Genomic DNA, 22,998 nt, shown 5'->3' with positions numbered 1-22,998 from the left:
ACTCACAACCAACCAATGTATATGTGAAAAACATTATGTAAGTAAAAAAAACAAAAAAAAGATAGGGTACAGGGCAGAAGACAAACAAACCCACAGCTGTGACAAAGTTAATATGGCTAACGTTAAGCCAGCAAACATTTGGTTATTTCCAAATTCAGCAGGCAGAGCAACATCCTAGCAATCCTCTGGCCAATAGTCACTTTCCCTTTGGCAGGTTGGGCAGGTTTATCAGAGCTTTTTTGCTTCCTGTAAAAAAATTTGATGAGAGTGGTGAGACTGAACCAAACTGATATTGATTAGTCCAGCTTTAGATTCCCTGGTTTGTAATTCCACCCGTTTTTAACAAGCCATAAATTGGTGCAGAGCCCCCTAATCAAGCTACCTGTCTAACTAGTGGTGGTTGAGTATCCTTTCTAAAAGGCTTGTTAGGCATGGCTGACAAGCCTTTTAGAAAGGCAATATTACAATATTACTATATTGTAATTTACATAAATCTGCAGTGCAGTGAACTGGATTCCATGGAAAGGCCCCATGAATATATTTTTATAGATGAAGCAGGGTTCAATCTGGTGAAAAGGAGGCCGAGAGGCAAGAACATAAGTGCTAAATGTGCCATTGTGGAAGTCCCTGGCCAGCGTGGTGGCAATGTCACCCTTTGTGCAGCCATAAGTAACTGGGGGGTTCTCCACCTTCATGTAAACCTGGGGCCATATAATACTGAATATCTCCTTAGGTTTCTGGGTGGTCTACAGTATATATTATGGCTGTGTGTGAGCAGCTGGATCATCAAGCAGTGCATCCTAGATATGTCATCGTTTGGGACAATGTGAGCTTTCACCGTGCTGTCCTGATACATGAGTGGTTCACCATCAACCAGTGCTTCATCAAGGTTTTCCTTCCACCTTACAGCTACTTCCTGAATTCAATAGAGGAGTTCTTCTCTGCATGGCAGTGGAAGGTCTATGACCAACAGACCTACACCAGGGAAACTTTATTAGATTAGATTAGATTAGATAGAACTTTATTTATCCAGAAGAAAATTCGGGTGGTTTATTGGAGGCAATGGAACAGGCCTGTGATGATATAACTGTGGAGTCTTGTCAAGGCTGGGTTCAGCACACCAGAGGGTTTTTCCCCCGTTCAGCAGAGGCGCTGTGAGCTGTGATTATTTTGCACCACATGCATGGGAATGAAATACAATAAAATTTATCTGACTACATTTCTTGCTTTTGCCCCGGTGATTTGAATAAGTTACAAGTGAATAAATGAATAAGTGAAATTTGTCACCGTCACTTTTAGAAAGTAAGCTGCTAAATCTAACGAGTAAGTCATCAAGTTGGCAACACTGTTTAGAAGTAAATAAAGATTTATTTATGTTGTACTCCTGACCTGTGAGAGTGAGCATTGTGTCATCCAGTCCAATGTGTCATCCAGCCGTCATCCAGTCAACCAGAGCTCAAACAGAGGGAGTGCATATTTTTGTCACAGACTGACAGTGCATCCAGTCAGCAGCAAGAAATCATTGTCCAATAGCACCAACCTTTTCTGATTTGAGTCTCACCAAATGTGGTGTTTTCTGCAGTGCTGTAGTGTTTGGGCAAGTGTCTTTTTTTTAATGTGTGTTTTCTGAAATATTGTTGTTTTTTGACCCTCAGGGCCACCATACAAATGCCTTCAAATGCTTTGCTGAGAATTTTTCTGTAAAACCTACTTCAGCAGAGTTGTAAAATGCTTCCATTTCTGTTAAAGAGCCAGTGTGTAAAATGGGTTGAAAACAGTGACATCAGTGGTCAAATTCTAGATTGCCGGGCTCACTCACTCACCCCTCCCGTCGGGTAAATGATGGTGGCCTCGTAGGGACAAAAAGCCTTGCGCAGACACGAGTTTTTCAGGAGTAGGTCTATCTAGCGACGAGGTGAATGTTTATTTAGAAATCTAAGCCATGTTACGATATTGTATTGAATCCCTCACGAGCAGGAGACCAGAGTAGCGTTCGGGAAAAAGGCCCGTTTATTTGAGCACTCCAGAAACTCCGGTAACACTCCAGGGGGTAAAAGACTCCGTCCCAAACTCTGACTCTTCTAGCGTAACACACACACTCCATACACACATACTTGTTTACAATACCTAGCAGGCACCCCCTCCCCTCTCTGCTCAACCAATCTCCAGCCCACACACTGAATGACAGCGTAGCCTGTAAACAGAGCTCAGCTGTTTATTTAGCCTAGCAATATCTCCGGACTATAGTTGCTGCAATGGACGACTTTGAACACAATTTTGAAGAGTTTCTTGTAGCGGACACAGACCCAGAGCCATACCTGTTTGAGCCGGAGCACACAGATGAGGAACTTGGATGCTGAGCGGGCGAGACGAGAGGCTGAATCCTCCGCTCCCATTTGGCTGCACAGAATGGGATTTGGTGCTACCATCGTTGGGGAGATATATCACCAGGAGGAAAAGCGCCGCAGAGAGTGCATCACAAGGAGTGAAGTTGCGTCTTCTTTTCCTCGCAGATGACGGTTCGGGTTCATTCTCTCCTGTTGCGTGGTAAGTGTGGTCCATTCGCAAACTTTATAACTAAAAAAACTTTTCACTACTCTCTGTCGACGAACTACTAACACTCTCTGCTGTTTCCTCCTCCTCCTTCCTTCCTTCCGCTGTCTTTGTTGGTTTATTTATACACGCGAAACGCGTTCTCTGGCTGGCTGGATTGTCCGCTCGGTCTGCCGTACATACATGGCGGCACAAGATGGCAACCTCTCTAAAGCAAGGCCCTTGCTATATATATATATAAAAGCATAATTATAAGGCTACGAAAACCAAACAAATTTTATTTTATAGCGATTATACACTTATATAAACATATTAATGGGTAGAATATTCAGATTCAGATTCAGATTTGACAATAAACCATGCCAAGTATTACACACTGGCCCTTTAAGAGTATAATAAGGAACACCAGCACTCCCTCCCTGCTTTCACAAGCAGCACCTATACTGCTATCGCTAATACATGGAGTTCCTGTAGTGACAGAGATTTCTCTATCTACATGTTTAAATGGCTCACCTCGATTTCTCCCTTGCTGCCCTCAATGTACAATGATGTAATCAATATGCAAATGGTTGTGTGACATTGCCATCATACAAATGAGCGTATGCCATCATCTGATGACTTCTGGCAACTTTTAAAGCTAGTGCTAGCTGCTTTGGTCAGAAAAGGGTTGGTGAGGATGAAGAAGTGGAGATCATTTTGACCCGCCAATATGTGCATATTCTTGCACTACTTTGTTAGTATTTTATATAGCCTAACTGATGACTGTAAATGTAGATTGTACAGACACAGTAGTAGACCAGAGTATTGCTGCCTTTATTTTAAATGCAGTATGTGTTTCTGTGTGTGTGTGTGTGTGTGTGTGTGTGTGTGTGTGTGTGTACTTGAAACATGTCTGAAGGGGGACTTTAAACTGTATAATTTAAGTCTGAGTTCAGTTTTCTTAGGCTGAATAATAAGTTCGCTTTTTTAATTACATCTATATATAGACATATATATACATCATAGTAGAGTAACAAATATCACTGAACTGATGTTTGAGGTCTTTTATCCCAACTACAGTCTGATATAAGGCATGCTATCCCACACGTGATATACATATTCGTGGGTAAATAGATCAATGCATCTATCACACACAACAAGAACGTGTTTTATTTACAATCTTGGCAAGAGATAACAAGCATGAGCAAACACATCACATAACGTAACAATGAGTTCCTAAAATGAATTTAGAGGATTCCCCTCTGTACGCATCTCCTCAGCTCTGAGTTATGCAAAATAAAGATGAAATCAGTAGTTGATCAGTGCCTGCAAATCAATTAATATATTGTGAGCCCTTGTTAGCATATATATCATATTTTAGTTGATTTATTAATCAGTTTCATTGAACATTTATTTTAAAGAAAGTAATATGATGTATTATGTCAGGACTTCTTTAAGTTTAACAGGACCAGGTATCTGCGTTATCTGTGGACACAAAACAAAGTTGTATTTTTCTTTTCTTTTCTTTTCTTTTCTTTTTGTAACCTGACGTATACAGTTTAAAAAACTGTAGCACATTATATATGCAAGGTAATATGACCTTTTATTGTCATAGAGTTGTTGTGTCTAATTTGCTTATAGTCATCGAAATGTGTACATAAATGTTGGAATAGGGAAAGATCAATTACGTGTTTGTAGGCAGTCATAATTTGTAAAGGTCCTCAGAGAAAAGCAATGTCAATACTGAAAATCTCAACCTTCAAAAAACAAAATGAGCTCTCAGTGAATAAAAGAAAACCCAAAATAAATAAATGACAATAATATAATTCTTAATGATAACAATAATAATACTTTTCATATGGTTAATGTCTGATTTGTTTCTTCTGAATACATCAAGAAAATGAGGTAAAAAAACAAAAACCATTTCAATTTGTTTAGAAACAATTCATTAAGAGGCAGTAATATACAATACTTGATCCTTTAATATTTATTGTTATTACTATATTAAAGGTCCAGTGTGTGTGTGTGTGTGTGTGTGTGTGTGTGGGGGGGGGGGGGGGGGGGGGGGGGGTTCTGTTAGGTAAAATGAAATAAAATATTCATAAATATGTTTTCATTTGTGTATGATCACCTGAAACTAAGAATTGGCATATTTTTGTTTCCTCAGAGTAAGCTGTTAATATCTACATACAGAGCAGGTCGTCTTCCATGGAGTCCGCAATGTTGTTCTTACAGTAGCTCAGAACAGACAAACCAATACCAGCTTGATACGGGCATTTGCGTGTTCATGTCAGCCACAGTAGTTCTTCTACCAGTTGGCACATTGGAGGAGTTTCATTTGGTTGCAATCCACAACCTCACCACTAGATGCCTAGATGCCTAGATGACTATATCTAAACACTGGGCCTTTTAATATTTTGTGCATTTTCTTGGCATGTAACCCTCAGAGGTTTAACACTGTACGATAGATTGAGTCACTAATCTAATATTCTGTCTACAAGAAGCTGATTGAGTTTCTGATAATTGTGATACACTTTTTGCACTTAACTACCAACACTTTTTCACATATTTAGTTTATCTCTTCTGCCATAGACACTTTTTACAGAGTATATTTGTGACAAATATGAAAACCCTAGTTTTACTAAAGACAAAAATAAACAGTAAAGTCATTAAGTTGACCAGTCTGTGACAGCAGATTGACATCATATTTGTCATCTTTTATATGTTTGTCAACAGTCCATCTATACAGCATCAAGATTAGAAGAATGTAAAAATACTGTGTACAATTGAGGAACTGAAATGCCTCAGTCACATTAATATACAGCATATGAACAATAGAGTTCAACAATGAATCCGCAAAAAATTACCTCTGAGTTTATCCACTCAGTGACGTGGATAGTTTTGAGTCACTTTTAGTTGAGGTGCCTCATGGATGGGATGCTACAAGTAGAAAGTGTCAATATGCTAACAGCCATGCTCCTTCTCCTCCATACTAGAACTGGAACTGTGGAGGCTGCTGCCATTGTTGGAGCCATCTGGGGACATTGAGGACAGCAGGGGATCACTTGGGGACATTGGCGACAGGGTGTCCCTGACCAATTCCTTTATTTTACAGGTCCTGGGGTTTCCATAAGGACCAGGGTCGCCCGTGTCTGTGGGAATCTGGTCAAAGGTGATTGTGCCATTGCTGAGGTCCAGTGTGGTTGGAGGGGACATGTCAGGAGCCGAGCTGTGCTGGTAGAGATCTGCGGGGCAGTCGCCGAGGACGGGCTCCTGTTTGATGGCTCGGGCCATCAAATCTGATGTGCAGACAGATGGGGATGACACCACTGTAAGACCATGAGCACGGGCCTGGATCTCCAACTCCTGCATGATTATAGAAATACACAAAATGTAATGACCATGCTGATGTTTAGCAAACAAAATGTTTACCATGTTCCCCATCTTACTTTAGCTTGTTAGCATACTAACATTTGCTTACTAGCGCTGAAGCTGCACAAATACTGAAGTTAGGGGATCATCAAAGTTATTGCAATTGATCCTGTGGAGGCAACACATTCTTTCACCAGACTCATGAAATAAGGACACACGGCCCTACATCTGAAACTATGACACTCAGGTCAGTGGTTTTTAACTTTTTTTGTGGCAAATTCATTCACATTAGATCAGCTCAAATCATGCATGGGGTGCCACAGGGATCTATTCTTGGTCCCATTTTGTTTTCCCTGTATATGCTTCCATTAGGACGCAATATCAGTCATTTTAATGGTGTATCTAATCACTGTTACACTGATGACACACAAATCTACTTGTCCTTTAAAGCCAGATAATTTTAGCTATCTGAGCACTTTAATGGAGTGTTTAACTTTTATGAGGAAATGAGTGAATTGTAATTTTCTGCAACTAAACTCAGACAAGACATAAGTAATACTCTTAGGCCCTGATCAACTCGCAAGCAAATTACAACCTTTTTTTGGTTCACTGGCAAGTAATAAAAAATTTTGTCATCACATTTGATTCTTAATGAAACTTTGAACCACATATCAACAGTCTCATACAATTCTGCTACTTCCACCTGAGAAATATAACCAAAACTTAATCAGCTGTGTCTTTTCCTCTTGTTTGCATGCCTCAGGAAATCTTCAGTTGCTCGGCTTCAACTCATGCAGAATGCTGCAGCTCGAATTTTAAGTGGGACAAACCATAGGTCACAATTCACCCCAATGCACGCCTCCCTCCATTAGCTGCCAGTTAACGAATTGAAGAATTGATTTTAAGATTCTTTGAATAACTTTTAAGGCTCAACATGGTTTAACCCCTAGTTATATAGCTGAGCTTCTGACTACCTATGCTTCAAGTTGTGACCTGAGATCCTCAAGCCTACCCTCTCTAGTCGTGCCTAAGTCAAATTCTGGTTACTCAAAGTGACCAGGCTTTTGCCATCAGGGCCTCTAGGCTCTGGAATTCTCTGCCTGAGGAAATTTGGCTTGGTAGCACATTACTCGTTTTGACATAATTGCTTAAAACGCATTTTTATAGGAAAAGCTTTTTCTTTTAACGCCTGATTTGTACTTTTGTGATTTGTAACTTTTGTGTTTTATTTGTATTTGTTCTGTTTTTGACTTTGTACACTATTTTTCTTAGCTCTTAACATTGTATTGTATTGTAATCTTATTGTTGTCTTATTTTAATACACTTTGTGACCTTGTTTAGATGAGTGCTATATAGGGATGTCCCGATCCGATATTCGGATCAGTATCGGCCGCAGATATTAGCAAAAAACGTGCATCGGCATCGGATTGGACTGCATGGAAAAAATGCCGATCCAAGAACTCCGATCCAGTTTTTCATGGAGTCTGATCCAGGTTTTCCGGCCAGCCCAGCGCTCCACGATTCAAGCAGTCCATTCCAGTGATCCGCTCCAGCACTTACTATCAATCCACCAGGCCAGCATGCAGACACCAGGAAACAGCAGCACCAGACTGGCACTGACTACTAAAATAACTGAAAAGGAAAGGCTGCATTGTTTGTTAAATGTCAACAGTGTCTTGTGGTGTTAATCTATTTTTTATTTATTAGGGGGCCAAAGCACAAGTGTGTGGAGTCTTGCTGCTATTTTAATTTCAATGTTAGACATTTTAAAGATTTCTTGTGTTGATTTATTTTCTATTTATTAAGGGGCCAAAGCAGCCAAAGCAAACCAGCTGTATTTTTTATTTAATGTTAATGTTCAAGTTTAAAGTTTTTTTTATTTAACCCTGTTAACAATAAATAGGTCAGTTTCTCATACCAACTGTTGTGAATCATTCTAATTAACTCGATTAAGTAGTTGTTCTTGTTAGGGTAATATCGCTTGATCAAACCTTTTCAAACATGACTGACAAAAAAATAAGTGAATATGTATAATACGCGCTTGGGTCGGATTGGTATCAGTATCGGCCAAAACTCAAGGCTGTAATATCGGTATTGGATCGGAAGTGAAAAAAGCTGGATCGGGACATCCCTAGTGCTATACTAACAAAGTTATTATATTTATTATCATGGACCCCTTTTTAATAAAATTTTGTTTCAGGGACCTCCATCTGAAAAGAGTTTGGTTCAGAGAATTTAATAATGACATGTCCTGGTCTCATACAGATACAGATGGGTGCCTCAGTGTGTCGCTATCAGACACTGAGGCCAAATGACCAAGCATCAGCATTTGTCAAGTTGGGAGTGAGAGTGGTAGGAGACATGAATGTGTGTACCAAATTTCAAGCCAGTCCATCTAACAATTGAGACATTTAACTCAACCCAAAAGCATCAATGGTGTCACAAAAGAAGAAAGTCAGGGCATCACCAAAATCTTATGTTAAGCTTTATGACAATTTGTTCAATAATTGCTGAGATTTTCAAGCAATATATTAGCCATATAATGTAGATATGGCATTATATACAAATAACTAACACTGCTAATATTGCTAAGAAGCCCCTGGTAAATAACGAGAGGGAAAAAAAACCCTAATACACCAGTACTGTTTGTACACAATGCATCCCTGGGCTCGGTTTATTGAACTGTTTGGTGGTTTGTTCCAGCAAAGACAGATAACCTACCTGTATACGAAGCATCAGATGGCGGTTTGCATGCTCCAGCTTTCTCTGTCTGCACTCAAGCTCCTTGGCTCTCTGCTGCTCCCGCTGTAGCCTTCTGATATAGTCCACTGAGGCTTTGAGAATGGTGCCCTTATTCCAGCGCATGTCTCTGGGGTATACAGGAGACAAAGGTCTACAGTCAGAGTCAGCTGACCAGCTGACCAAGACAGCGCAGAATATGCTCAGGGGGCCTTTACAGCCCCTCTGAGCATATAAGCCATTAAACTTTAAGGACACATGGATGTTAGAAGAGGAGGATAATAAATATGAAAACAAATAGATGAATAACACATGCATTCATAAGCACAAATACGTACAACAACATACTTACGGATCATTTGACTTGGGTATCAAGGTTCCCAGTTCTTTGATGCGATCGTTGATATTGAATCTCCGTCTTCGTTCAACTAGAATTTGTCAGATTAGTCAGTTAGTACAGCAGCCAGTAAACCAGTCATTGGAAGTTTAATTACAGGTCATAAGATTAAGAAACAAAAATTTCAGTTTTACAGATATATTAACTTTTGTTTGTTTGTTTTTTACAAATTAAAAAAACTGTTTTTCAATTTCCCTGCTTTTTTGTCCAATTAATTACTGATAATAATTCATTATAATCATTATAATTAAAAAGAAAAAGAAAAAACAAGTCAGTAAAAAGAAAAGTCCAAAATGTAATAATAATGGTCATAATCATAATACATTTCATATAGCTAACAGTGACAAATATTTGCCAAAAAAAAAAGTTATATTTGGGACTGTTTTGATATTTCATAGAAAACCTCTTAAACCTGTTTAAACATCTGGTCTCTCAGAGTGCAAGTTGCCACTTTGCTATTGAACCACATTACCTAACCATGGAGACAACCATTGGGAAAATTATGAAAATGTAATTCCTTTTGACTCACTTAAGTTGTGATTGTCTTTCTTCTGCCTCTCTTTAGCAAGAGCTCGGACTTCAGCCTCTGTGAAGCAAAGAGAAACATGAATGTCAGTGTTTTGGGAAAACGTCATCATTTAATTCAATGGGTAAAGAAACAATTAGTCTATAAAATGAATTAAACTGCATGTTTGTATTTCACATACTGAACAGTAAATCTGTTACTTTGTCTACTAGAATCTTTGATGTTATGCTGGATAACCACAGCCAATATCATCTACGTGTGAAATAAAGCTAAAATACAGGAGACAAATGTCTACAGTAATCAGCTGTATAATCACAGTTGATTGGTATTGTGTGCGATTTAGTCATACACAAAACACTTTCTATACAGTTTCTGTAAATCAGACTGAAAAAAGCTTTTACAGTTTACAAAACATGGATTTCACTTTCTTCAGTTTGCTTTGCTTACCTACTGGAAAGCCTTCTGGCCTTTGATAGTTTTCATACAGGCCACAGGAGTCAGGCTTGTCCAGTACTTGCTTCATGCCAGGAGCTGGAGTAATTATTTGGTAAACAATTGACTTAATAGTATGTTGTGCATTTCCAAATTGCACACAATATTAACAATGGCCGTAAGTCATGCTTTCACCTCTGACATTCTATTGGAAATGGGTTCATTTTCCCACTGATGAGTCAAAAACAAAATTATTTACAGTACCAGATCTTAAACAAATGCAACTTTTCTCAGTATGTACTTTAATTGGATTACACTACCAGATCAAGTGAGGTTTACTTGCTAAGAATCAATTATTATTCACAGAAAAGAGCATTAAACTGACTGTCAAATGATTTCACAGTCTGAATTTACAGCACTCATTGTTATATGAGTACATCCTTAAACTTCAGTCAAATGATATCTGACTACAGTAAATCAATAGTAAAAACAATAAAACATTTCTCAGTAGTTTACCTGTGTATTCCCTCTTAATGTTGGGTGGACAGGAGCTGCTGATGGCGAGGCCCGGGAGGGGAAGTCCTTGGTTGCCATATACATCGAGAAGGTTTCCAGAAACAGGGAGCTACAAAATATTAAAGACATCTTGTATTTAAATCCTATTCAATTCATATGTTTCAAGAATAATATTTTTCTCAAACTAGAACTAATAGCAGCTTTAGATGTATCCCTTTATAATCATATTTCTGTATACACTATGTCATTTTAAAGAGAAGTTACCTGGTTGTTCATTTGGAGTCCTGGGTCCATAAGTCCAAGAACATCTTCATTGTAACTCGACTCCAAGCTAATGATATCATCAATGACATCATCCATCTATAAACAGGATTTTAATAAATAATTATAGTTTATCAGGGTATCTGAATGATATACAGTTGAGGGTGTTTGGTAGTGAGCAGGCATACCTCTTTCTCACAGTTGGAGCTGAGGGTGAGCAGAGCCATAGGACTGTTGGGGGCACTGCTGCCGGGCCCGGGCGGCATGCCGTGCTCGGGGGGCTGGCTGGGGCACTGGCTGCCGGCTTTCCCTCCCAGGGTGGTGGACAGATACTGCCTCACCTGCTGCCTCTGAGCCTGCTGGATGTGGTACTTGGTGGGATTCTCCAGGTGGGACTGCACCTAAGATGTAAACAATACAATTTACAATTCTGAATTCTTTTATCAGGTTTATTGTAATGTTATTTTTTGTATTGTAGATTGGAACACAAGGATTAAGGTCACAAATAAGGCTAATTCATAAAAGAACAAAAAACCAGCAATATGACGTAGAGGTCGTGATATTCAAAGGAAACATAAAATAGAAGTTGTGATTTTCTTCTCTTTTTAAAAAAAAAAAAAAAGCTTTGAATATAGTGACAAGAGTGAAATTCTAATAAGTACAACCTGTAAATCTAAAGACATCAATTTAGATTCAGTATGTTTGCTTCGACTTTAAATCCAAATCATAAACTTAGATTACAAAGTAGCCACAGGCTGTACGGCTGTGTTGCAGCTGAAAACAATTTTATAAGCCAACTTTTCGAGGCTGATGGCAGGCTCGCTCTGAAAGACTTATTTTGTACGCGCTCCATTGTGACGATGTGTTCAAACCTAACTCTTTTACCTTACATTACAATTCAAACATTGCAGAGCAGATTATTTTACAGCATCATTGATTTACCCGCTGATTTATTTACTGGAGACAAAAACTCTCCCGTGGAATATTGTAGAGCAGTGCGGTTTTCTCACACGATCTACGACAATCTAAAGTGCAACACCTCAACAACTCATGCAGCATTATAAAACCTGCTTAGCATTCATTAGCTTCACTGCCACAATATTCAGTTACCACAGGCGTAAATTACAATGTAGGGATGGACAATGATGGCACAGTCTGTAACAGTTCATAACGGTCAAAATATATACTACAAAATACTAATAGTATTTAATCCATAGAAAAGAAATGAAATTTTAGCTTCGTCTTCAGACTCCATTTCAGTCCATCTGTCCATTTGTTTTTTTGAATAACATCAAAGACAAAAAACCCATCTCACCTGATAGTGGCTGCATTCAAGCATTTCCAACATGTTATTTGAGTAGTTATTGATACAAATAATCTACATACAGTAATAATCCCTTTATCTTGTTCGCCGACACTGTGGACGGCAAGTTAGCATGTGCAAATCTGAGAGCAGTCACTAGTCCTGCTTAATTTATCCAGGTCTTACAGCTCATTAGTTATGCAAGTTAAGAAATGGAGGAGGACAGTGAGACTCATCCTCCCACTGCTGTGTTGTTCCAGTTTAACTATGAATTTATGTCTTTATACAACCCATTTGACGTCACCACCTCCAGCTCACAAAGGAGTCCTTTTAGTAACTGGCCAGAAGCCTGCGAACTGAAGTTTGCTTAAGGCCAATGAACGTTTAATCTTTAGTTCTGCTCATCCGGTATAAAACATTATTTGTTCTCAGCACCAGGGACACAATTTACACCATTGTTTCACTACAAACTAGCCATATGAAAATTCATATGTATGGTGTGTTTACCAAACCCACCCATTTTGGGGATTGGAGGTTAATTACATTTAACCATCAGATGATATGCAGTGACACTGGCAGGGTAAAGAAGGTGAGCAGTTTGATTTACAGGCACATTGAATTTGACTATTCAGATAAGCTTTTGTCCCGCCTAGGTCCACTCTCTCTGTACTGAAAGCACTGGATATCAACCCTGACATTTATAGAGCAGCCGTCAAAGGGAGGCTGTCTCTTTCAAATCTTTTTATAGGCTTCATTTTGTGAATCATTTGATCGTAGCACCAAGCACAGTCAATGGAAGGGGCCCAAAGGGTGTGGCGATTGACTTTTAAAAAATGTTGTGGTCAGAGATGCATGGTGGAACTGTAGCAATGTTAGAAACAGGATGGGCTTATTTCCTTAAAAAGCAATCTAATGTGCATAGTGACAGGCAACAATTAGTCCAGGGAGATGTTACTCTCAATATTTAGATCATGTGCATTTGTACCCTCCAATGAAAACATGAAAGTAGCAGAGGATTTTTACTTTGACAAAATGAAAGGGGAGCGTATCTATGTTTCCAGGGTTCTATGTTTCCAGGGTTCTATGTTCCCCACTTAACCCTGCAAAAAAGGTTCTATGTTCCCCGCTTACACAAAAAAGGTTCTATGTTTCCCCAGGCTGTATGTTGCCCGCTCAACCAAGCGGGAAACATACAACCCTTTTTGTGTAAGCGGAGAACATAGAACCTTTTTTGCAGGGTTAAGCGGGGAACATAGAACCCTGGAAACATAGAACCCTGGAAACATAGGGATGATCCCCAGCCACTAACCATATTACGGCACAGAAAGAGGCATGCATCCACTCATGGACGAGAGGCTCGTGCTCATGACATGAAATGTAAACATTAAAGGTTCCGTAAGAAACTATATATATATAATAAACTATATTATGACTAGATAACTTTTTTGCCATATTTGTTGAAACTGTCACTATATCCTGATTCCTGACTAATGATTGGTACCCAAACCTGGTATTAAACAGGCCCCAGGACTAATTGATAAAAACCTTAGTAGTGATAAGTTCAGACAATATTGGTTCTTTCATCTGTACATTTTGGTGTAATTTATTATCATACTGCAGCCTCTCTCCCCTGTTGTCTGTGTCAGGGCTGAACTCCACATTAACACACACACACACACACACATATGACATGAGGTGAAGTCAGGCAGCAGAAGATCACTTGCACATTACTCAAATTGACAGCTACTACGCTCATTGCTAAATGCAATAAAACCTTTGCCAGTAATAAGCAAACACTTTATCAATACACGGGTTCAGCTTGTAGAAAGCAATATTTCAGTCTGCTCTGTCTGCAGTCTCATATCAACTAATGGTTGTTTTTCACAAGCACTGCCTGCTAGCTTGGCTAATAGCATATTGTTACAAACAAGCTAAAATGAAAGCTATGTGTGTGTAGACTGTTTAGCTTAGTTTGCCAGTTACCTCAAAACCTGGCAAATTCTTATAAACTCAGCTGCTGGCTGACACAAAGCAGCCTCTCTTGCTTCTGTCAGCGGTAACTGCAGACAGTAAATTGTAACAACAGAGAGAGGAGGGAAGAGAAGAGGATGAAAACAAAACCCTTCCCAGTATTGTGATTCAGGAATATTATTTATATAGTGACTTTGCTGTTGTAAAAATTACTGTTGCTGCTCTAGAAAAAAAAAACCCCATTTAGCTGTATTTAAATTTTTCAATTCTAAAGCTGTTCAGAATGATTTTTTTATTAAATATGTATAAAAAAGCTATTTTTAGTAATGATAAACCAATAAGAGTATTGATAAAGTACCAAACAGATAAGGAATAATGATAAGAGTAGTAATATTGATAAAATGTTAACGAATGATGTTACGTCTTTAACATACAGTTATGTAATTAATGTAAAGTTACAGAGGTTAGGTTTAGGCAAGTAAAGTTACTGAAACATGGCGAGCATGTTCCTTTAAATGACTTTAAGTTCACAGAGATCCAAACATGCATCTCCAGGGGAAAGTCCAGGTTTTTGTGACTCATCAACCACCCCGACCTGCCTCCTTACAAGACCACTCAGGACTGCTTCCTAGTTTACTTTGGTCAGCGTATTGGTCATCCCAGCCTTTCAAAATATGTAGGATATGTACAAAACATACGAACAGTTTGTGAGAACAGCCTGACATAGGAATAACAATCTGTGGAAAAAAAAAATGTGTGTGCACCAAGTGCTCCTAATGTCATTTGCAAGTACCACTGTGCCTGAACTAAAACAGGTGGGCAATTGACTCTTTGCTAAGTCCCGCCACTGGAAGCAGACTGGCCATTCATAACACAGCATCAGGTCGGTTCACACCAGGGTCCGACAGCAACACAGTTGTGCTCAATTGACTCTAATGCAATCATTTCAGCAATTGTGGTAGACAACCCACACCATGTGGCTTCCATGGCTCCCTAAATTGGAGCACTGCTGGCATATAAAAACTGGTCACCATAAAACAAATTCTGTATTTCTGAAAACTCACTCACCTCAGGTCTGACAGAAAAATCTTATTTCTGTCAGGGAGGTATTTATATATTTTACCAAAAATAATTAAACATTTTCAAGCATTCAAGTGTGACTTTGATGTGATGAAGACGCACAATGTAAACTCAAATGACTTTTCAGTGAAAGAGTCATTTGTGTTTATTTCAAATGTTTAATTGGGCCATTTCTTCAGTAATGACTTATTTGTTGCAAGTCTCACAGCAGCATTGAATAAGCTGTGTGTATGCTTTTGTGCCAAACAACACAATAATTTTGTTTTAAGGCTGAGACTAATACTCCACAGAGAGATAACATTGTTGTCTCACCAAATTCTTTTTCAGTCTGGGCTCTGCAATTTAACTGTTGAGTATAATGCCACAGTTCTGCACATTATTAATGGACAAGTACATACAATGTTTTGCTTCAGGAAAAGTGAAGCATCAATTATTTACACCATTTCAACTTATATTTTGTCACTGTCGATGATGACGATGTGAATCTGTTGTTAAAAGCAAAGCACAAACAGCAGAAAAAGTTAATGTACTGAATTAAAAGCTGATTTCATCACTATGTTAAATACTAAACTATTCCCAGAAACATTTATCTGAGGAGTTAAGCTCCTTATCAGGAGCCTCACACGTGATGACGCACGATCAGTAGTGCAGCTAAATAATGCAAGCATCTGCCGCCACATCTCGTGTAACGCTGCCGGAGCAGTCTTTGTCTAAATTATTGGACTCACTAGGAGCTGGAGAGGTGAACACAAACAGGGGAAGTGCCCTCTGGCTGGACACAGCCTTCTACGATAAAACAGAGAAAGCATTCTTTGTAAACTCATAGTAGAGTGTTTCTTTGTCTCCCCTCTGCAGTGTGGCCTTTTCCTTCAGCAAAACCTTTGGGTTGAGGAACTATCAACAAGGGATGCATTTCATTTATCCCTACAGCAAGCCGAACCCTCACTTTATTCATAGACTCTTTGTGAGACAGAGGTTTATTACCTTCTCAAGGAGAACACATGGGTCCATGTTTTAGATGCCTTGAGGACCAGTAACATTTTGAGAGATAGTCGTCACTCCTTGACCCCTGAAAAGAAACAGATCCATTCATATCTAGCAGCCAGCTTCACTCTATTTCTTACTGCCTTGGTAACCAGCCACACCTGGGGGCATTTTGTCAAAGGAGGATGCTTAACATTCAGTGTGTGCTAAAAGTTAAGGAGACACTAAAGTGAAGTCTTTGCTGTCAAATCACATCAAAGTCACCGCAAGTCAATAACACAAGTGCACATGGGATGACTGGATACATAACACGTAACAGATAATCATATAAACCAGACCTCTAGTGAGAGAGAGCTATTCACAAGGGCATAAGTTTTTTTACATATCAAATTGAGGGTTTGGGACTTCCCCTGGAAAATTTTGAACATCAAACACTTAAATTTCCCGCATTCTGGTGCATTTTTAAGCATTGATTTTTGCCCTTTCCGCACCAATTTATTGCGGAATCTCTTTGATTTCGTTTAAATAAAAGTGCTTTGCTACTTTCATGTTTGTATTGGGGGGTACCCATGCCCATCTTCTAAATATTGACGGGGACGCATCCACTGCACTTCTCCCTAAAATCTATACCTTATCACATTATTGAGGTTACCTATGATCAGAATTAAATCCTCATACTTACTGATGTAATTTCAGTTCATTTAATTTAAAATAAGATAAACTACAAGTGTAGTTTCTAAATGTTTCTAAAGGGATGTAGTATATGAGCTGACTATGTCATCGGGAGGTGGAGAGGATGATGGATGGCATGTCACCTTGGTGAGATACCTGCCAAGCTGCAGACCACTGGTCAAGATCAGCAAATAACAACAAGGGTTGTGACTTTCCAGCATTTTTTTTAGGTATTATACATGAGAGTTTTTAAGTGACCTGTTGCTGTGTTTCCAGAGGAAATAGTGCCATGAAAAGCAGTTTTTTTGTTTGTTTGTTTGTTTGTTTGTTTGTTCGTTCTTAATCAAAATTTAGCTGTGTTTCCTGCCAGCATACTGGCATGAAAACATTTATTTTTTACCGAGACCATAGCTGCTTTTCCAGAGGGCATTGTGCCCCCAAACCAGGCACTTGAAACAAAAACGTGATCTGTTTTCCTAACCATAACCAAGTGATTTTTGTGCCTAAACCTAACCACACATAAACCACAGTATTGTTGAAAACACAGTTTCAGTGTATCTGCTACATAATGACAATCAGATGGTTTGCAGATTTGTTCATGCCAAAACTTTTTTCTAGCGATTGGACTGAAAAATACACTTGAAATTAAAAGGAAGTCTAGGTCCTTGGACCAAATTGTTAAGTTATTTACTTAAGTTAGTCACACTCCCCCACTCTTGGTTTTCCCAACCATTTTTGTCTGACATACCTCAACCGTCCGATCAGATGAGTTAAAGTAGCCCTTTATCAACACCACCTGTCATTTTCAAAGTGTGATGGCTTGAGTGGATTTCAGTTATGTCTGCAACTAACAATTATTTTCATTGTTCATTAATATGTTGATTATTTTTTTGGATTGATTATTTTTACTGTAAAATGACTTTTTTTTTTTTTTTTTAAACCAAACCAACCAGTTTAAAATGTTCTCTTTGGTTTCTCTGCTGGAACCATTTTTTTTTTTTTATTTAAATGTTCAATTGATTCTTTTAAATAGCCAGCAGTTAATAATCTGTTAGTTGACTTATCAATTAATCAGCTGATCATTCAGCCCTAACGGTAATCTGAATGTTATTTAAGGCTTAATTACAGCAGACTGCTTATTCTTACAATACATACAAAACATAGTGATCTTGGAATTAAAAGGAGTACCTCCTGGTTGGGAATCACTACCCTAAATGACATCATTGGCATATTAAATGACCTATTAATGAGACCAGTTGCACTACATTCCAAGCCATTTCCAAGCACACAATGACAGACCCTCAATGACATAACCATTAACCAATAATACATAAAATCAGGCAGATGTACCCGGGTGTCTGTAGGTAATAAAGCTACACCCAGGTTTATATTTCTGGATGTCCTGGCAACGTTGAAATATGATGTTAACAAGAACAGGTCTGTTCAGCTACTCAGCTAAATCACAGTGTGAAGTCAGCAGCTTAATAAATCCTAAAAAGTGAAAATAAAAAGTCAACCCAGGGCTCGTTTCAGCTTCTGTATGTACTCTGTGTCCATTTCATCCGTATTAGCGTTTTGTTTTCTTAAAGCTTACGGATATGGACAAAACAGAGCAGAACCACCAGAGATCGTAGGGGCAGTGTAGCGTATTTCAATTGAGATATAACCATAGGAGATAACAAATACATTTTAAAAAAGGCGGAACAGAACAAATCAGTAATAAAGTGAAAATAATTCTCTGTTCATATGTCGCAGTGTATTTAAGGGTCTCACAGACCGCTGCTGTCTACAATGCTACCTCTGTTAAAAGGTGCATCATTAAGACCTCCTCCACAGACACCTGGTTTGTTGTTGAGTAAAACTTTTGACTCTGCTCTCTAGTGCCATCTATTGGCTGAATCTATGCCATCGTAGAGGATGCTTGGAAGTATGAGGGTGGTGATGTTTACAACGTTCAAAATGGATGTATCTATTTTGTGCGGAAAGTCTAAAAATAACAACCCAACACTGACTCACACATGACTTGAACCCTGATGTCCTGGGTGAAATTCCTCTGTCTGACCTATTCATCTACCAAACTATGCTCCCACCACGGACTGTATCGACTGACTTTCTGGCAGTGCATTTGTGAGTATTTAGTTGTGAATTTACCCCTTTAATCTCAGAGAATAAATGAGATATGGGCTAGTACTAGCCCTAACCATGACCTTTTTGCTCCCATCTGCCTCCAATGTCAACACGTCAACATGAAGAGAAGCCTACTGGCCAATCGCAACACACAGTGGGATCCATGATAAAGCTTTGTAGGGATGGATATTAATAGCTGAATAGCTGCAGTGTGACTATTCCCACTCAGGAGAAAACAGACACTCCAAATTAAAAGAAAAAAAAACAACAACATAAATACAAGCAGTGAGTCAAACCTCAACAAGCCATCCTCAAAAACATGTTGTGTTGTTTGAAATGAGTGTAGTATGAACTACTATACAGTATGTCAGACATGTACTGTAAGAACTGTATCCCCAGTGATTACATTATGTGCAATGCACTCATCAGCATCTGTAGGTGCCAGTAGATTAATGTAAACTGGCTATTAGCACACATGGTATTTAGACTTCATATCAGTGAATGACACTGAAATTAGTGAGCCTTTTTTCACATTGATGGAGAGCAGATACAGTGTATATTCTACACCACAGAGCAGCAGAAAGTTTTCTTGTCCTTGTAAAGACACTTTGTTCTGCTGAGGCTAATTTGTCATAGTCCACTCCAGCCCACTCATCAGATAAAAGCACACAAGACATATCACTGGGAGAGCGTATTATAATCATGGCATAAAATTACAGACTGGACTTCCCCTGTCGGGAACCATTGTGAATAATGCTTCTGTAAATCATCCAAAAATGTGTCCAGACTTTCGGTGCCAATGGGTCTTCGGGGGCTCACTGTGGATATAAAGATCACAACATGCGATACTGAAACTAGTTTAGGAAAAATGACTAATAAAAATGTAAGACAGAGCTTTTCTGGGTAACCGAAATCACCATTAAGTTCCTCTATGAGTAGAGGTCACATGGGCCTGGACACTATATGTATACAGATGAAAGTAACCCCAGAGAAATTTCATCAGTGTCATTGAATAAATACATGCAGTTTTAACCAGCTGGGCTTACATATTATATCTAGATACTAATTTGTGTGGCATTAATTATTTACAGATTTATAGATGAATACTAGAAACATTGAAAAGTAATTTGATTTTAGAACTAAGGCCTGTTATCAAAATGTTCATCCTGGAGCTATTTATGCTTCAGTGAATGGAGCACTGATGTGATATAATGATGTACTGAGCTTCTTTGTTTTACGGTGACAACAGATAAAACCTTGGCCTCCAGGCCAGCTTTGCCTTATTACAGTTTTTCTTTTAATTCAAGCATTTATAGAAAAAAGTAGACATACTGAACTTCATCCTGCATGTGAGTTTTGCTGAGTCATATCCAAGCCTGAGGAAATGAAGATTGATGTGCTTTTTAAGACTAATGTGCAGAACGGGAAGATACTGTAAATTCACAACAGTTTTAAAGAAACACTGAAAAATACAGCTTCCAAGTTGTAATCCTGTGTAAAATATTTTTGGATTACTCATCTTGAACTCGGGAACATATACATAAATGTACACAATCAAATGTAATTTGCCATAGCTTGCCAACCCAGTCTTAAATTCCAACACTTTAGCATGTGGTTCACAGTGCCCAGAGGTGCTACATATCATTAGAGGTGTGTGTGAGGATATCAGCTGGCAAAAACATTGTTAATATTTCCAAAAGAGTGTAGCTATGCTTGGATTTGTTCAGGTCTTCCTCATCCTCTACCTGATCTAACAACATGTGTGAGAGAGGTTTGGTGTATTGCTCCATTAGTCACTTCTCAGTATTTGGTTTGGACTCCTGGGACAGTAAGCTGACCTGAACCGGACTATATGAGAAGTCTGGAGAGTTCATAACAGAGCAGCAGATCAGAAATAAACTATTTTGTGTTTTATGAACCAACAAAGTCAATTCTTTAGGCCAGTGTACAGATTTTATAACTGGACTGCTGGTCTTAGGACTCAAACAGCATTCAGCGCTCTAAATGATGATGTGTTGATGCTTTTGTTCCAGTGCTTTGAACAGATCTGACACCTGCTCACCCGCCTGCCTGCTCTCACCCTCGGCTCTCTGTAGCTCTGTGCACCACAGTTGGTGCTGGTGAAGTAGAGGTCCCCCGAGGTTAGACAAGAATCTTATATTTTTAGGTTATAAAATGTATTGATGAATATGTAGAATATTACAGATATTCCTGTTATTTTCCTTCACAATGTCTGATGTCACAAGATAGCCATTGTTGCTATTAGCTGACCAGCCTGGTCAAAAATTCCTCGAGCTGCTGTAGCAGACCCGGCTGCAGAAACAAATTAAAGGGGGGGCACTAAATTTTTTTAGGGGGGCAAACTTTTTCAAACTACTTCAGGCTGAACAATGGCTCTGTGACCACTCCTACAGTGCTGAGAAATATTATTTTCCCTCACCAAAAAGGGGCAGTTCATCCCAAAATCTAAAAAAACAAACAAAAAACAATATTGTAGTGCTCTGTCCATTTATTCAACTCAAAAGTCAAGCATTTCTGGAGACATAAGCACTGATGTCAAGCTGAACACTGAAGTAAACATTCAAACTAGGAGAGGTAGCTACAGCAGCTAGGGAGCACAAGGAGCAGAACAAATCAGTGTTACCCTTCTGCCTTTAAGTACCCTAAGTGGGTGTATCTGTAAGATGTGTGTGTGTGTGTGTGTGTGTGTCACTTTCAGTAGAGTGGCAGGCGGCGTTTGTGGAGTGTGTGAAACCTTCTTAACACATTGTCCTTGTTGTTGACGTCATCACTCACGCTTCTTCCATGCAGACGAGTTATGCTGCTTTGTGTGTGGTGGAGCAGGTCTGTGAGGTAGGTGGGGGCCAGGATTTTGTATTGTATGCAGTGTGAAATGCGGAGCCAGTGTAGTTTTTGGAGGACAGGGGTGATGTGTTCTCGGGAGCGGGTGTGGGTGAGCAGGTGGGCAGCGGAGTTCTGGATGTATTGGAGTTTATTGAGGACTTTGGATGATGAACCGAACTGTTATGAAAGCATGGATGAGGGTTTTGGCAGCAGAGGGGGGCGGAGACGGGCAATGTTTTTGATGTGAAAGAAGGCAGTCCTGGTGATGTAGTTAATATGGTGGTCAAACTTAAGTTGGCTGTCAAAAATGATACCAAGGTTCCGGATGTGCGGGGATGAGGACAGAGTGCTGTTGTTGAAGGTGAGGCTGAAGTTTTGGGTGGTTCTGGTGTGGGATGTGGGACCAATGATGATAATGTCTGATTTGTCACTGTTCAGTTGAAGATAGTTTCTTTGCATCCAGTTTTTGATTTCAGAGAGACAGTTACTGAGTGTGGAGAGGGTGGTGTTGGTGATGGCTTTGGTGGAAATGTACAATTGGATGTCATCAGCGTAGCAGTGGAACTGGAGTCCGTAGAGATGGATGATTTTGCCAAGGGGGAGCATGTATAGAATGAAGAGAAGGGGACCAAGCACTGATCCCTGGGGGACGCCTTGTGACAGAGGAGCGGTGGTGGAGGTGCAGTTGTTAGTGCTGATGAACTGGTGTCGGTTGGTGAGGTAGGAGCGGATCCAGGTGAGTGCTGTGCCAGTGATGTGAGCTGAAGATTTCAGTCGGGAGAGCAGGATGGAGTGGTCGATGGTATCAAAGGCTGCTGTGAGGTCGAGGAGGATGAGGATGTTGAGGTGTCCGGAGTCTGAGGAGAGGAGGAGGTCATTTGTAATTTTGAGGAGGGCTGTCTCGGTGCTGTGTTTTGATTGGAAACCAGATTGGAAGCATTCAAAGAGATTATTGGAGGTGAGGTGGGTCCTGAGTTGGGAGACTACAGCACATTCCAGCATTTTAGATAGGGGTGTTGAGGTTACTGTAAATGGTGTCTATTTTTGTTTGGAAGTATGAGAGGAATGATTGGCATTTTTCAGTTGTGAATGATGAGGGAGTGTTGTCCAGGGGTTAAGGAGTGAGTTTATGGTGGAAAACAGAGCCTTGGGGTTGTTGGAGCCAGAGTGGATGAGGTGGGAGTAGTGGGTGGTCCGGGCTGCATTGAGTGCATCTTTGTATTCTTGTAGGTGGTCTGTGTA

The 22,998-nt window shown here is 39.5% G+C and overlaps 1 protein-coding gene across 5 annotated transcripts in view; it reads right to left on the bottom strand.

The window, feature by feature from the left end:
• Positions 1-4,597: 4,597 nt before the first annotated feature.
• The window catches only part of mitfa (melanocyte inducing transcription factor a), a 39,797-nt gene continuing 21,396 nt past the window's right edge, over positions 4,598-22,998 (bottom strand). The window contains exons 1-9 of one of the 5 annotated variants that reach the window (XM_078173517.1): positions 16,114-16,177; positions 10,964-11,176; positions 10,779-10,874; positions 10,515-10,623; positions 10,014-10,097; positions 9,570-9,626; positions 8,996-9,071; positions 8,626-8,773; positions 4,598-5,898 (exon numbers count right to left, since the gene is read on the bottom strand). In XM_078173517.1, coding sequence (XP_078029643.1) covers positions 5,497-5,898; positions 8,626-8,773; positions 8,996-9,071; positions 9,570-9,626; positions 10,014-10,097; positions 10,515-10,623; positions 10,779-10,874; positions 10,964-11,176; positions 16,114-16,140 — 1,212 coding nt within the window. In that variant the 5' untranslated portion in view covers positions 16,141-16,177 and the 3' untranslated portion in view covers positions 4,598-5,496. Of the gene's footprint in view, positions 5,899-8,625; positions 8,774-8,995; positions 9,072-9,569; positions 9,627-10,013; positions 10,098-10,514; positions 10,624-10,778; positions 10,875-10,963; positions 11,177-12,090; positions 12,190-16,113; positions 16,178-22,998 lie in introns of those variants that run through there. The other 4 variants (XM_033625817.2, XM_033625815.2, XM_033625818.2 and 1 more) reach the window with 4 other exon arrangements.

This window comes from Epinephelus lanceolatus, chromosome 1 (assembly GCF_041903045.1).
Source record: "Epinephelus lanceolatus isolate andai-2023 chromosome 1, ASM4190304v1, whole genome shotgun sequence".
Classification (NCBI taxonomy): domain Eukaryota; kingdom Metazoa; phylum Chordata; class Actinopteri; order Perciformes; family Serranidae; genus Epinephelus; species Epinephelus lanceolatus.
This window is presented reverse-complemented; position numbering and strand designations above follow the sequence as displayed.